Source organism: Phyllostomus hastatus, unplaced genomic scaffold (assembly GCF_019186645.2).
Source record: "Phyllostomus hastatus isolate PE091 unplaced genomic scaffold, TTU_PhHast_1.1 phas_contig_64, whole genome shotgun sequence".
In the NCBI taxonomy this organism is placed as follows: Eukaryota; Metazoa; Chordata; class Mammalia; order Chiroptera; family Phyllostomidae; genus Phyllostomus; species Phyllostomus hastatus.
In genome coordinates, this window is record NW_025333928.1 from 10799342 (window position 1) to 10815442 (window position 16101).

The 16101-nt window shown below is 54.4% G+C and overlaps 1 protein-coding gene across 3 annotated transcripts in view; it reads right to left on the bottom strand.

The window, feature by feature from the left end:
• Window positions 1–5206: 5206 nt before the first annotated feature.
• LOC123825621 (interleukin-4 receptor subunit alpha-like) overlaps window positions 5207–16101 on the bottom strand; it is a 39801-nt gene continuing 28906 nt past the window's right edge. For all 3 annotated transcript variants that reach the window (XM_045849178.1, XM_045849179.1, XM_045849180.1), the window contains exons 6-10: window positions 15407–15563; window positions 12074–12173; window positions 10205–10280; window positions 8277–8326; window positions 5207–7447 (exon numbers count right to left, since the gene is read on the bottom strand). In XM_045849178.1, the coding sequence (XP_045705134.1) occupies window positions 5953–7447; window positions 8277–8326; window positions 10205–10280; window positions 12074–12173; window positions 15407–15563 (1878 nt within the window). In that variant the 3' untranslated portion in view covers window positions 5207–5952. The remainder of the gene's footprint in view (window positions 7448–8276; window positions 8327–10204; window positions 10281–12073; window positions 12174–15406; window positions 15564–16101) is intronic.

Genomic DNA, 16101 nt, shown 5'->3' on the forward strand with positions numbered 1-16101 from the left:
AGGGCGGAGTCCTGCTGGGGAAGACTTCCAGCGGCTCCATTTTTTCCCAGCGGCTCCAGCTTAGGGACGGGTTGCATTCTGGGATTGGGGAGACTGAAGAGAGACTGGTGCCTATTGGCCCATGCTTCTCAGTGGGTGGGGCTAAGCGCATTCGGGCCAAAATATAAATTCCTCTCCCCAGTCCCCGCTGTGGTCAGGCTCGTCTCCACCACTGTCCCTGGTTCCCCAGCTGCAGCCGGTCTTTCTGTGCTGTGCGTGTGCCAGCTCCTCGTGCCTCAGGGCCTCCGTGCTCCTCCACCCTCTGCTCGGAACACTCTTCCCCTAGGCCATCCTGGCTATTATAGTCAGCAAGGGCTCAGCTCAGGTCACCTCCTTAAAGACTCTCTTCAGCTCCTCACGTCTCAGACGCTGTTTTCTTCACAGCGCTGTTCACTGATGGTTGCCACCAATTCAACACCCACAGGGATCCAATTTGGGGTGCAGTGGAAAGGGAAACTTTATTGAGGAAAGCAGCTCAATTATGATACAGCAGGGTGGTGAAAACAACACAGGCATCAGACAGCCCTGGAGCCAATGGCTAGATAGCTATCTAACCAAACCTTTCTGGCTAGATAGTTCTGCTCCTCCATGCTCTGCTCCATGCCTGCCTGCTTTGTGCTGCACAGCTCTTCCCCACTGTGTGTCAGTTTGCTCTGTTTTGCTCACGTCTGCTCTGGCCTAGGCTAGTCTGCTCCCCTCTGCTCCAGAAAGTCATCTTCAGTGTTTCAGCTCAGCCACAGAGACTCAGTCTTCAGTGGAAGGGAAAGAAAGTACACTTCTGAGCCAGGGAGGGAACTGGCTTGTAAGGATAGAAGTCCCTGGCCCTGGTTCCTGACTGGTCTGTTCTTATGCTAATGAGGTCTCTGAATCCTCAGTTTCATTGATCCAAAAGGCACTGTCCTGATTGGTCAGGATAGAGCTGCTCTGGTTGGTTGGAGCTGCACAGCTCCAACTGGATTGGGAAAAGCCTCAGTCCTATTGGTTGAAATAGGATTCCAGGGACTCCTTTGTAGGGGCTGGCTCAGAGGGCAGAAACCCAGGGGTGGGCGGGCAGTTCAGTGCAGGCGGCTCGGTGAAGTGGTTTGCATGAGAGATTTGCGTGAGAGGCCCCTGTGTAGAAATGGCTGCTAGGCTCTGGTTTTTAAAAATCTGAGCCCAAACTGGCGAGTATTATAAGTGAAATAAGCCAGGTGGCAAAAAACAAATACCATATGATCTCACCTATAAGAGAAACTAGGACTTCCGGCCAAGATGGAGGCATAAGTAGACACTCTGTGCATCCTCGCACAACCAAAAAGAGAACAACAAATTTAAAAACAAAAACAACCAGAACTGACAGAAAATCGAACTCTATGGAATTCTGACAACCAAGGAGTTAAAGAAGAAACATTCATCCAGACCAATAGGAGGGGTGAAGACAGGCAGCTGTGGGGAGAGGACTCATGGCAAGGTGACGGCTGGTGGAATGGGCAGTCCCCCACTGGTGTGAGAATGAACCAGGAGGAACAACTAGGGAGCAAGACAGACTGTGCAACCTGGGGTCCCAGGGCAGGGAAATAAAGCCTCAAACCTCTGACTGAAAACACCCGTGGGGGTTGAGGCAGATCGGGAGAAACAGCCTCACAGGAGAGTTCACTGGAGAGACCCAAAGGGTCCTAGAACGTGCACAAGCCCACCCAAATGGGAATCAGCACCAAAAGGGCCCATTTTGCTTGTGGGTAGTGGGGGAAGTAACTAAAAACTCTCAGAGAGTGGAGCAAGCACCACTGTTCCCTCTGGGACCCCTGCCCACATACAGCATCACAACGCAGCCATGTGGGTTGCCCTGCCCTGGTGAACACCTAAGGCTCTGCCCCTTATATGTAACAGTCATGCCAAGAGAAAAAAAAATGGCCCAAATGAAATAACAGATCAAAGCTCCAGAAAAAAATACAACTAAGCAATGAAGAGATAGCCAACCTATCAGATGCACAGTTCAGATCCCTGGTAATCAGGATGCTCACAGAATTGGTTGAATATGGTCACAAATTAGATGAAAAAATGGAGACTATGCTAAGTGAAATAAAGGAAAATGTACAGGGAACCAAACAGTGATGGGAAGGAAACCAGGAATCATATCAATGGTGTGGACCAGAAGGAAGAAAGAAATATCCAACCAGAAAAGAACGAAGAAAAAAAATTCAAAAAAATGAGGAGAGGCTTAGGAACCTCCAGGACATCTTTAAGCATTCCAACATCCGAATCATAAGGGTACTAGAAGAAGAGGAGGAAGAGCAAGAAATTGAAAACTTATTTGAACAAATAATGGAGAACTTCCCCAATCTGGTGAAAGAAATAGACTTCCAGGAAGTCCAGGAAGCTCAGAGAGTCCCAGAGAAGTTAGACCCAAGGAGGAACATACCAAGGCACATCATAATTACATTAGCCAAGATTAATAAGCCAAGATTATCTTTATAAGGAGAGAATCTTAAAAGCAGCAAGACAAAAGAAGAGAGTTACCTACAAAGGAGTGGCCATAAGACTGTCAGCTGATTTCTCAGAAGAGACCTTTCAGGCAAGAAGGGGCTGGAAAGAAGTATTCCAAGTCATGAAAAGCAAGGACCTACATCCAAGATTGCTCTATCCAGCAAAGCTATCATTTAGAATGGAAAGGCAGATAAAGTGCTTCTCAGATAAGGTCAAGTTACAGGAGTTCATCATCACCAAGCCCTTATTATATGAAATGTTAAAGGGATTTATCTAAGAAAAAGATGATCAAAAATATAAACAGTAAAATGACAACAAATTCACAACTATCAACCACTGAACCAAAAACAAAAACAAAAGCAAACTAAGCAAACAACTAGAACAGGAACAGAAACACAGAAATGGAGATCACATAGAGGGTTAGCAACAGGGGAGTGGGAGGAGGAGAGAGGGAGAAAGGTACAGAGAATAAGTAGCATAAATGGTGGGTAGAAAATAGACAGGGGGAGGGTAAGAACAGTATGGGAAATGTAGAAGCCAAAGAACTTAAAAGTATGACCCATGGACATGAACTAAAGGTGGGGGGGGAAGTGGGTGGGAGAGGGTGTACAGGGTGGAGGGGAGTGAAGGGGGGAAATGGAACAACTGTAATAGCATAATCAGTAAAATATATTAAAAATTTAAAAAATACTCAATACTTTGATAATAAAAAGAGGGAGAGAAACCTAATGTACAAAACAAGCAAGCAAGCAAAACAGAACCAGAGGCATGGAAACAAGGGACGGACTGACAGCGGCCAGAGGGGAAAGGGGAGGGGGACAAGGGAGGGAAAAGGAGAAGAATCTAGTCAAGGAACATGTACAAATGACCCATGTACATGTACAACAGGATGAGGATTGACTGTGGGGGTGGGGGTGGGCAGGGCAGGGGAGAGCAACAGGGGAAAATTGGGACAACTGTAATAGAACAATAAATATACATGAATATATATGAGCCCAGTCAGCCACCAGAAGCCCTTCTTAGTAGGTGTCTTCTTTCACAGCACCCATCAGTATTTGCAATGTTCCCTTTTCTCTGTTTAATGTCTCCCCCACTGAACTGTACCGTCCCGGAGGGAAGGGACCCTGTCTCACTCAGTGTCCTCAGCACCCAGTGCGTGGCTGTCCTGCTCTCTGCTTCCTCCTTCTCTGTGCTAAGCTGCAAGTGGGGGTGTGGGGAAGCAAGAACAGGGGCCTTTCTCCAGCTTTCCTGAGACTGGGAGGCTGGATTAAAATCCTGGTAAGAGACGGGGGAGGTGTCTCTAAGTCTCCATCCCAGCCTCCCCACGTACAGCTAATCCTGCACCATCAGCCTGAGTCGACAACTCGGGTCTCCTTTGTGTAAAATCCTGAGTAGAGAACGGCTCCGGCCTCCATTCTGTTGGACTCCCGACCCAAGTGCCTCTCTGCCACCCACACAAAGGTGCTCCCTCTGTTTGCTGCTTTACTTTTAAATTGGACTCTCTGAGACCATGCTCAGGCAGAGTGGGTTAAAGCAGACACCTGACAGGTGCCATGCTGTACATGAGACCACATCCCTTGGGGGCGGGGAACTGTGCAGTCAGGCCTGGGTTCAAATGTGACTCCAGGCATCCCTAGCTGTGCGGCCCTAAGCTGAACCTCAAGGCCTGCTTCCTCATCTGTAAAATTGGGATAATAATTGGACCTGGGTGCTAGTGCTGACATAGTGGATATACAGCATCTAACATATCGCTTAGCACTAAACAGTTATGGCTGGTTCAGGCTCCACCATTCACTGTTGATCTTAGCAAGTCCCTCTTCCTCTCTACAGCAAAGTTTCCCCATCTGCAAACCGTGTGTGTGGAGGGGGGAGGTGGCTCTGGCAGCTAAAGGGTTAGCTTTGGGCTCAGCACAGTGCAGACATTTTTAACAAACATCAGGTTGCATGTAAGGTAGTGAGCTCCCGTCACCGCTAGTGCATTGTGCAGAATGCCAGAGCAGGAAGGAACCTCAAACAGCCAAGCCCCTCACTTTGCAAAGGTGACAAAGCAGCTACTCGGGGACACAGAATGATCACATAGGAGGTTAAGCTCCCTGCCTGCCTCTGAAGCCCACTCCACCATCCCACCTACCTGGATGTCCAGAACAGATCAGCTACAGTGCCTGGGTGAGACACTGCCTGGGCTCAGCTATGGGCCTGCCACCAACCAGCTGTGTGACCTTGGCAAAGCAGAGCAGCAGCTGTTGCTGGTGCCCCTGAAAGTGGCCATCCGACGGTGATGGGAGTGGGTGGACAAACACCCCAGCCCCCCACCCTTGGCAGGGACACTGCAGGCGTGTGCTGTGCGCAGCTTTCCAAAGTGGCTGGCAGGACGGAGCGGCGGCTGCCCACACCGACACTGTCAGATAACACCCTTTAGTGCCTCCTGCCCTTCCCTGCCTCCTGCCCCACTCCCCAGGCAGTTTCCTGGGAGCACCTCCTAAATCAACTAACTGCACTTGAACCCCTGTCATGGGGACACCTAAGCAGAGAGAGCAAGTTATTTAACCTCTTGGGCCCGGCTCCCTGGATGGGAAGGTTCTGTGAGTCAGTAGAGACGACGCACTGACCACGGCGCCTGGCAGTGTGTTTGCTTCGCTAGTGACGAGAGACACAGAACCTTTATTTACAGAAAACTCCGCCCCTCCCACCCCACCCTCCTCAGCGAATACAAACCCGGGTTTCAACAAGCTCTGAGATGCGCACACACAAGTGCCACTGAAGCTCAGGTCTGGGCCAACGTGCAGGCTGAACGTGCCCAGTGTCGGCGCCTGGAATGCCCAGCTCAGCCGGGTCACAGGCGTGAGGCTCTCCCTCTAGCCTCGTGGCTGCCAGCAACCGTGTCCATGGGGGCACACACCGGCCCCAAGGGAGCTGGGTGTTTATTCTGGGGACCCCACACTTAACAGGAGCCCCCAGGCTTACAGCTGTGCAGGGCTGACAGCAAACTCACCGCTTGGTAATCACCCTCTTTTGTGGGCCTGTCACCCCCCTTGACTAAGCAGCCCCCACGGCCCAGATCCTGCCTCCAGCGTCAACCTAATGAAGCTCTGTTGAATGAATGGGCACCTCTGGGCAAATAACCACCCTCCCAGGGACTCACTTTCCCATCTCTTTCCCAGGCCTCCCAAGGCCTCCCCTGCTGGCGGGGTTACTTTCTAGGCTCAGTGTCCAAGCCAGTGACATGGCAGCAGCTGGTCCCAGGACTGGGCAAGACACGGGCAGTGAGGGCCTAGATGGACAAAACATGCCTTGGGCGGGCAAGATGGGGACACTATGCTGGAGAAGCTGTGGACCAAAGAGGTGGCAACAGCGCCTCCAAGTCTTGGCAACCTGCCAGCGGGGCTGCCTTGCGGGGAGGCGTCCGCAGGCGCAGGCAAGGCACTCAGAGCAACCAGGGGGCCGCACCTAGGATGCACTCGTGCACGTGGGCCCTGCAGGGGGCACGACCACAACTTGGGGGCTCTGGCTCGGGCTCTGAGCCTTGCCAGGGCCAGGCTGGAAGAACAGGGAGGGCTTGCCCTCCGGGGGAACCCCACCTGGCAGGGGGTCTGGGTCCCTCAGAGGGCTCACTGGGGGCTCGGACCTGTCTCCACAATGGCAGCCACAGCAGGGGCTGGACACAACCTGGGCCTGGCCGTGCTCCTCCTGGCTGTCACACCGCTTCAGGTGGCCGCACAGGTGGCAGGTGAGGGCTGAGTAGACAATGCCGCTGCCCAGGTCGTCCCCCAGGGGGTCTGTGGTCAGCTCCAGGGAGAGCAGGGGCTTCTGGTGGTCCTCCCCCTTTGCCACTGGCTCCACACAGGGGCCGTTGGGGCAGCTGCTTGGGAGGAGTGAGTCCTGAGAGCTGTGAGGCGGCTCCATGTCCAGTCCAAAGGTGAACAGGGGGTCAGGGGCAGGAACCCCAGGGGGGCCAGCAGTGAGGCTCTGGCAGGGCCTGTAGCACCCCTCCCCGCTGCTGGCCTCAACCCCAGGTGTGCCTGGGCAGGTGGCACCGCTGGTGAGCAGGCTGGAGAAGGCCTTGTACCCAGCTGCTCCGGAAGGGCTGCAGCCCGACGACCCACCGCCCAGGGCGCTGCCCTGCTTCACCGCGCACACAAACTCCCGATAGCCGCTGGGGGCGGCCACGGCGGGGGCTGCGGTTGCCCTGTGCTGCAGGACGCTCTGGCGGAGCACCTGCTCCCAGGTTTCTGGCTCAGGCTGGAGTGCAGCGGGTGGCTCAGAGGGCTGGGGAGCAGAGAGGATGTTGGGGTCCCCTCCCCCCAGGCGTTCGGACAGCTGTGTGTCTGAGGCAAGCTCTCCTGCACCTGAGGACTGGCTCAGGAAGTCGCTGAAGCTGCGGTAAAAGGGGTTGTCGGCGACGACGACAACAGCGACAGAGGGCATCTCTGGGAAAGCCAGGCAGGCGGGGCTCTGGGTCAGAGGGGCCGACTCCGGGCTGAAAGGCTCCTCCCTTGGTAACTCAGCCCCAGGCATCTGAGCACTCCCACCTTCTGAAGGTGCAGGAAGGCAGGACTCCCCCAGGCCCTGCGGGCAAAATCCCCCATTCTCAGCCCCGAGAAGGTCCAGGAACAGGCTCTCTGTCAGCCGGGCTGCGATGCCCTCCCTGCTGTCCTGGAAGCTGCCCCCGCCGCTCTCAGGGGACGGGCAGAAGCTCCCTTTCTCCTGCTCCACTTCCTCTTCCTCCTCACTCTCCACCTGGGCCTCTAGCAGCTCCACACACTTCACCACGCTGACGCTCTCTGGCGAGAGGATCCTCGTGCTGACCGCCCCAGGACACCACGGTGGTTTCCCAGGCCCCTGGGAAGGCCCCTTTCTGGCAGCCTTGGAGGAACTGTCACCCCTTTCCGTGTCATGCTCCAGCAAACAGGGCAGGAGCTTAGTAAGGCAAGTCTTCCAGTGCCTGCAGAAGCAAAGATGGGTGGGTCAGGGTTCAGTGTCTCCACCGTGAAAACTCCTATTCATCCTTCACAGCCCAGCTTAGTATCTCCCTGGGCTGATGTCTGCCTATCGCAGGCATGCTCTCTGACTTTACAGCCAAGAACCCACCAGTCTGTCCTACTGCTACCCTGGGAGCTCCCTGAAGGCAGGGCCTGTGTCTTCCCTTGGGGTGTCTGAAGACCAGCACACAACCTGGTACTTAGTACAAACTCATCTATAAACTAAGGAAAACACTTTGTCAGGGATGATGGTATTTAGAATACTTATCGCCACACAGCCTACGTAATGACCAGTTAGAATGGCTGTAGGATCCTGAGGCTCCTGGCGCCCCGAATTCCCCTGCTGTGCCAGGTGTAAACCCTTTAGCTACTGGACTGTAGGTAGGCCCAGGAGGCCCTCGGCGGGAGCTAAGGAGGCCAGGGTGGCGGCGGCACACTCAAGGGTTTAGGATAGTGGTATTTGCCAACCAGTATGCAGTGACTCAGCATTCTCACAGCTGGCACAGCTGCACTGGCAGTCCACTTCACCAGCCTCGCTCGGGCTGGACTGTGCACTCCCAAGGGGGTTCACCACGTGCCTGACACACCAGGTGATGCACGGGGGTCAGCCAGCAGCCCACCTACCCAGCCACTCCTCCTCCTGCTGCCCCTTGAAGGAGAAGTGCTGAGTGCCAAGGGAGAGAAGGCAGACACAGAGGGGGGTGGGACCCCCTCTTATGACCCCCCGCCCACCACACCAATTCCACCCCCTTCCAAATCCGCACAGGCTGTGCCCGAGGCTCATGTACATACGGGCGCTTGGCTGGTTCCTGGCCTCCGGGCCTCTTCTCCCACAGTGACACCTGGAACAGAGACAGCCAATGAGACGCAGCGGAGAGCCCTCCCAGCCCGCCTGGCGCACGGCGAAGCTCGGAAAGGAAGCACTGCGAGCCTCGACACCAAGGGAAGGCTGTGAGCCTTGGCATCACCGGGTCCGAGGTCAGATCAGCTCATTCGGCCCTCTGAGCCTCAGTTCCCTGAGAATTAGTGAGACGACCCTAATATTAAGTCGCTGAGGCCGATGGGAAAAATGGCCACAAGTCATCTATAGCTCCTCCCACCGCTTGAATCCAGCCTGGCCATGTGACTTGCTTTGGCCAATAGAATGTGGTACAAGTGACACTGTGCCAACTGGACCGGCCTGCTGGAGGATGAGAGACACATGGCTTAGTCACCTCCATTGCCCCAGGCGAGAGCCAGACAACTGCTGACCTGTGAGGGAAGCCACTGGGGACCAGCCAGCCCAGAGAAGACGTACCTGGCCTGGCCCTGATCCCCCCACCCAAACCCACTGCTGAGCTGACCTGCAGAAGCAACAGTACAGACGTGGCTGTGGTTTCAACTAAGGTTTGGGATCATTTGTTACACAGCAAAAGCTGACCGATACATAAATGACACTGTGTGCAGGACCCTGTAATATACACTTTACATGCATTGTCCTGTTATATAAACACTGCTATAACCCACTGTGGAGGGTGGTGAAGGCTGGCACCAAAGCTCAGGTTGAGTGCTTGGCAAGGCTGCACTTGACTGCTTGTATCTGCAAGGTAGATCAAGGCAGCAGCGACAACAGCCAGGACCCGCAGGGGTTAAGAAGGAGATAGTTAACCACAAGCTTCAGCTGAATGTGACTGTAACTTTTGCAGAAGAAGTATTTACCATTTAGATAGCCTGAGAACGGAGCAATTATGCCTGCAGTTTTTTCCTGAGTCTGCAAAACGTCCTTGAGCTTTATCTAACTAACTCTTATAAAATAAACATGGAGACCATGTTCAGGGTCATTGTCTCTCCATCAGAGGACAATGCCCCCACCAGCCCCTAATTTTCCTTAAAACTGTCTGTGTCTTTCTTAATCTCCCATCACCATCTCCCTCTGCCAGGGACCTCCTCCCTGCACTGGTCGCAGCAACCCACATGAGAAAACTGAAGCTCAGAGAAGTTAAGCCACTTGCTCAAGTCCACCCTGCGGGTAAGTGGCAGAACCAGGGCTCAAAGCCAGCACCACTGGACTCCAGAGCCTGCCATAGGGTCCCTGGAGAGCTGAGAACCCTCAGACCTTCTAGACAGGACCTGCATCCCACTTCCCTCCTTCCTAGAGAACCCTGACGTCTCAGGCAAACCACACAGGCCCTCGCACTGGGGAAGCTGGCCCCGTCCCCAGCTCCGGGGTGGCCACCTGGTGGGTCTCAGGCACTCCCACTCCTCACAGAGGAAGGGTTTGGGAAGCAGCACGTGACACGGTTCAGGCCAATGGGAACGAGGAGGGGTTGCTGGCACTTTGGCAGCAGTTTCCTGACCGAAAGAGGAAGACACAGGAAACGCGTCCTCACCTCCCTCTCCTGCTGGCCGCCCATCCTGGTACCTCCCCAGGAGATGACACGCAGGTGACCTCAGGGGTCATCTCCTCCCAGTGGGGGCAGGGGAAAGAACCCAGACACCAACCTGAGAGGAACCCACTGAAGGCTGAAAAAGTAGCAACGAAAGCTGAGCAGAGGGGAGGGGAAGCAGACCAAAGGGGCTCCTAACGACCACACTGAGCTGTGAGTCCACCTCCCCTGAAACGTCCCTGGCTGCTCAGAGCCACTCCCAAAGCCGGTGAGTGTCCTCCACGCCCCACACGTCCCGGATCCCGTTTCCTGATACAGACAGTCTGGAGCATCGGCACCAACCCACGCTCCTACCTGAGGCTCCTGGATGCCAGCGGCCACGAGGGGGCTGAGGGCTGGGCTGGGGATTTGGTCCCACCACTCCTTAATCCTGAGAAAGGAAAGGGAAAGGTGTTGGTCTCTCCTCCCATAACAATGACCACAGTCGCCAGCTCTTACCAGGGCTCAGAGACCACGCTGATCGGTTTTGGATGCCTCACCCTAGTCCCATGAAACAGGTTCTGCTGCCAACCCCACTCACAGAGGAGCAGACTGAGGCCCAGAGGGGGAAGTGCCAGTCAACAGGCAGAAGAGCCGGGCCGTGCTCCAGCATTCTGCCACCCAGGACAGAGGTCCTCACTCGACGTCTCCATCCTCAGTGGGAACAAGCCCCAGAGAAGGAGGAGAGACTCAAGCTGCAGGGAATTCTGGGCTTCCCCATCAAAATCCCCTCCACGGAGCAGCGGAGGGCAAGGTGCCAGAGAGAGGCCGGGCTGGCCTGAGACGCTGAGGAAGCCCAGGAGAAACAGATTCCTTCACTCTCCCTGGGTCAGCCTGGAGCCACGGAGAGTCAGCTCCAAGAGGGAAGGTCCTCAGATTCCCCCTGGACGAGCCTCTGCTGACTCTGCTCAGTCAGGCAACATGTCTTCACTGAGCACCTACTATGTACCAGTCACTGTGCCAGGTTTCAGGGACACAACAGTGAACAAGACAGACAGAAGCCTTGTCCTCACAGACCTTCTAGAAGAGGGAGACAGATACAGAAATGAACACATGGCACCCCACTAAGTGCCATGGCATTAAGTGCCATGAATAAAAATAAAAAAGGGAATACAGAGGAATGAAGCCTGTGACCCAGGAGGGCCTCCCTGAGGAGGTGACCTCTGAGTGGTGACTGAAGGTGGGCGAGGAGGGATCATGGCGATGCCTGGGGAAGGGCTTTCCAGTAGGGAGCACAGCGAGTGCAAAGGCTCGGAGAGAACTTGCTTGGTGGGTTCAAAGAATAGTGAGGAGACTGGAGAGCTGGAACACGGTGAGTGGGGCTGGGAAGGACAGGCGGTGGGGAAACTGAAGGGGAAAAGACCGGCCCAGCATGGCTAAGAGGTGTCGGTGACAAGAAGGGCAGCCCCTTGCAATCCCTGCACACTGAATGTGCGCCCAGCAGAGCACGGGCGCCCTCAGCCACCACCGACCCTGACGTGGGGGACAGGGCTTGCCAGTCCCACTTCAGAGATGGGGAGACTGAGGCTCTGAGCTGCCACGCTTCCTCGGGCTCAACCTCACTGGGAACCAGGCTCCTCCTGCCCTCCAGCCCACCGCGATCCGAGACTCTCTTGGCGCCCTTAGAGCTGATGAAGTAAGTCCTCACCACATCCCAGCCCGCAAAGGAGGAGCCCAAGGTGGACGGTCACACAGCTGCCCAGCACCAGGGCCGGAACCCGAACCCCGGTCTCCTGATTCTGCCAGGGCAACTGTCTCAAGTTCTCGTCCTCCTGTCATATGCCCCCCGCTGTCTGCCTAGATCACACCCTGGGCACGATCCACCTCCCTTTGCCAAAGGAGGTCCCTTCCCCAGCCCTACCCAGGCCAGCTCATCCCCCAGTCAGGGCCTGCCCTGGCCTCCCCACCTACATCAGCACCTGGAACCTTCCTGCCCTTCCCCTGGTTACACTTCCTTCAGCCGTGGATCACCATGGAAATGGTGTGGCTATTTGTCCAGCTGACATCTGTCTCCCACAAGGAGCACAGGGTCTTTGTCAGTTTTGTCTCAGTTGTTGCCTCAGTGCCTCGCGCACAGCAGCTGCTCAATAAACATTTACCGTGGAGCAAAGGATTGCCAGCTGATAAACGAGAGGAGGGACTCCTGCCCACTGCGCACCCCGAAGGGGCCGGCCCCACACTCACTTGATGATGCTGCAATAGCAGGACACACAGACGACCAGAATGACCATGCAGGCGACGGCAACGCCAAGCTGGAGGTGCTGCTCCCAGGACCCTGTGTGGTCTGGAAGTGGGAGGGAAGCCGTGAGCCTGCATCGTGCTGGGCGCAGCCCGGCTCCACTTCCCGGAGCTGGAGACCTGGCCTCAGGAAAGGGCCCTCCCTGACCCTGCATGATCTGGCCACCACCAAGCCCTCCACCTCAACCCCTCCTCCCTCCCTTGTGCTTTGAGCCCCTGTCACACTGGTCCTCGCTGTCCCCTGCTCCTCCAAAGCTCAGTGCCACCTCAGGATCTTGAATTTGCTGCTCTCTTTCCTGGAGCATAGAGGTCAAAGGCAGTGACCCTGGACCACCTGAGTCCAGCGCCCGACTGCCATATCCTCACCGGTGACCCAGGACGAGCCCTGCACACCCTCTGAGCCTTGGTTCCTCATCGGCGCAGTGGGGGTGACAGTGGCACTCATCTCACAGGGTCGGGCGGGTCACGTGACTGAACCCATTCCGCACCCAGAACAGTGCCGGCACACCCCCCAGCGTCCGCCGTCACCGTCTGCACACGGCCGGCTCCTTCCCTCGCTCACTTCGCTGCTGCCTGCTCGGACCCCCGCACCCTCTCTGCTGGTGCCCCCTCATCACCCCACGCCCCACTTGGCTCCACTTCTTCCCAGACTCACTACCGTCTAGGTCTAGCTCTGATCGCTCTTGGGTTCACTTCTTTATTTCCTGCGTCCCCCTCCAGAACGCTAGTCCCACAAGAACAGAGGCTTCTGTCTGCTTTGGTCACTGCTGATTCTCCGGCATTTAGCGTGGGGCCAGGCACATAGTAGGACCTCAATAAATACTTGTGGAAATAATGAATGCGTGTCTGGCACACCGCACATGTCCCATACATGCTATTTCTCGTCCTTTCCCGTCCCTTCCCCAGGCAACGTTAGAATCAGATCAATTCAACAGAACTTTCCCAAGGGCTTGCTGTGCGCCTGGCCCTGTTCTGGCGCTGGAGACACAGACACAGGGTAGACACTACCCACGGAGCTCACAGCCCAGCGTGGGAGACAGGTGGGCGAAGAGACATCCTCGGAACAAGGCAAGCAGTGGATGGGTGGATGGATTGGTGGGTGGCATCAGAGTACCTGCCAAGCACCACGGTGCCCAGCACCACTGTTCCCAGCACTCTGAAGAATCCATCTTTCAGACCTGGCTGGTGTGGCTCAGTGGATTGAGCACTGGCCTGCTAACCAAAGGGTCACCAGTTCGATTCCCAGTCAGGGCAAAAGCATGGGTTACAGGCCAGGAGGGGGCGCATAAGAGACAACCACACATTGATGTTTCTTTCCCTCTCTCTCTCCATTCCCCTCTCTCTAAAAATAAATAAAGAAAAATCTTTTAAAAATTAAAAAAATAATCCTTCTTTCAGTGAAAGTTCACAACAGCCTCCCTCTACTCACTGAGCAGACAATGCCCGAGGCAGCCTCCCCTTCCCTACCTCCCCTTCTTTACCAGGTAGCAATGTGCCCACCTGGGAAAGTCCACTTGTAAGACTTCATTTTATGTGAGATAATTTAATATTTCTATTGCAAAAGTCATGTGATAAAGTTGCAAAGTGTTGTTTTGGGGGTGCAGCTACTAAGTGAGGGGCTACATTTACCAGACTCCCTTGCAGCTATGTGTGGCCATGTGGCCAGTTTCACCAATAGAGCATGAGAGGAAGTGATGTGTGTGTGTTGCTTCCAGGCTAAGGCTTTTAAGAAGCGGGTGAGGTCTCCCGGCTCTCATTCCCCTTCTGCTGGCTGGGTGCAGGCAACGGCAGGGCCCTTAGAGACCCTTAACTTGGGGTCCACACACCTCCAACGAGGTTGCAGGTAGAATTCAAGGGTCTGGGAACTTGGACGGGACAGAAATGACACCTTCACTTTTCACTAACTTCTGACACCTAGCATTTCCTCCCGTTAGGAACAGAGGGAGCAAACCACAGTAAGAGCAGCATCACTCACTCAGTTCCCAACAGAAATCACAGCTATTCTCATATCGCATCACAGCTGCCAGACCATGAACTATCCCTTCTGCTCGTCCACTCAGGAAACTTAAGTGTTCCTGAGTGTTTATGGAACCTCAATGTTTATGGGAACTGCCACCAGAGCTTGCTTTCAATGTGTGAATATATATTCCTAGATAACAAATACATTTTAAAATATTTTTATAATTGCATTTCAATAAAATTAGTTTTCCCCTGTATCCTATGTATTTTAATATTTATTTATAATTATTATTTTAAAAGATCTTAATATATTTATTTTTAGAGACAGAAGAAAGGAGAGAAAAAGAGGGAGAGAAACATCAGTGTGTTTGCCTCTTGCGTACCCCCTACTGGGATCCTGGCCTGCAACCCAGGCATGTGCCCTGACTAGGAATCGAACCAATGACCCTTTGCTTTGCAGGACAATGCCCAACCAATTGAGCCACATTGATAAGGGCTATGTATTTTATTTTATGCATTTAAAAATGTTATTTTGGCCCTGGCCAGTGTGGTTCAGTTGTTTGAGCACAGTCCCATAACCAAAAAGTTGCAGATTTGGTTTCTAGTCAGGGCACATACCTAGGTTACGGGTCCAATCCCTGGTCCAGGTGTGTATGGTCCCCAGTCCAGGCTTACACAATCCCCCATTCAGGTGTACACAGGAGGAAACCAATCAATGCTTTTCTCTCGTATTGATGTTTCTCTCTCTCCCTCCCTCCCTCCTTCTCTCTCTCAAAGCACTGAAAAAAATGTCCTTGGGTGATGATAAAAATAAATATATATATTAACTTAGGGTTAATTTATTTATTTTAAATAAATATTAAAAAATAAAATACATAGGATTAAAGGGGAAACTAATTTTATTGAAATGTAATTATAAATACATATATTTTACTCTGAGTGGGGTGCACTCCACAGGCTCCACCTGACTGCCAAAGGGAGGGGTCCATGCTACAAAAAGGGTTCATCGTCTTTGCCCTAGAGAATGGTGGGACCTCCAGGAGGAAAACCGCCCACAGGCCAGCAAAGTTCCTGTCGGACGGCTACCCAGGCAAGAAATACATTTGCACGGCGTTAACGCACGGGCTTGTGGGCTCATCCGTTCCTGCAGCCCAGCCTCCCTACCCGGGCCAGTGCACTGGGTCAGTTTGAACCCTGTGCCCTCCAGCTAGAGGCGCCCTCTGACACGGAAACCCAGCTTCTCGGCAGGGGGAGCATCTGCTCAGAGTGAAAGTGGGGAGGAGAGACTCTGAGTGCTCAGGACTCACAACAGATACTCACGGTTAAGCCACGTGACGCCGGGGCTCCACTCACTCCACGTGCTGTTGTAGCTCTGAGCCCAGGCCCTCACCCGCGCGCGGTAGGAAGCCCCAGGCTTTAGGGTGCTGGCTGGGAGGCGGAGGGTGGGCTCCCTGTAGGTCACGTCATGGACTGTGCACTAGTGGAGGAAAGGAAGATGTTACTGCACCAGCTGCGGGAGGGGAACACCAGCTCCCACTCTGGCTGCTGACCTTGGCGGACCCCACGGTGGTTAAGAGCCACCAGCCTGGGTACTTGGTTATTCCTGCAACCCCGGCATCATCTGGCACCTCCACCAGAGTGGCAGGGCACGGGTCCAGACAGCACCCTCCTCCGCCCTCCCAACCCCTACTGACTGGCCACACGGCATGACTGGGCAAGAAAGACTGTTTCCTCATCTGTAAATTGAGGGTAAGGGTCCCTCCTGTCACTTTCTGGCTGTGTGACCTTAGGTAAGTGACATAACCTCTCTGGTCCTTGATGTCCTCTTCTACAAAATGGGGATCATAAAAGTGCCTACCTCCCAGGGTTGTTGTGAGGATCAAATGGTAAGCCCTTAGGATGGGGCCTGGCATGCAGGGAGTGTGCCAGTGACCTTCCTGAAGCACAGACAGAGTCGCTGTGCCCCTCGCTCTCCTTCGTGGGCTCCCAGAGCCTCCACGGTCCAGCCCAAACTC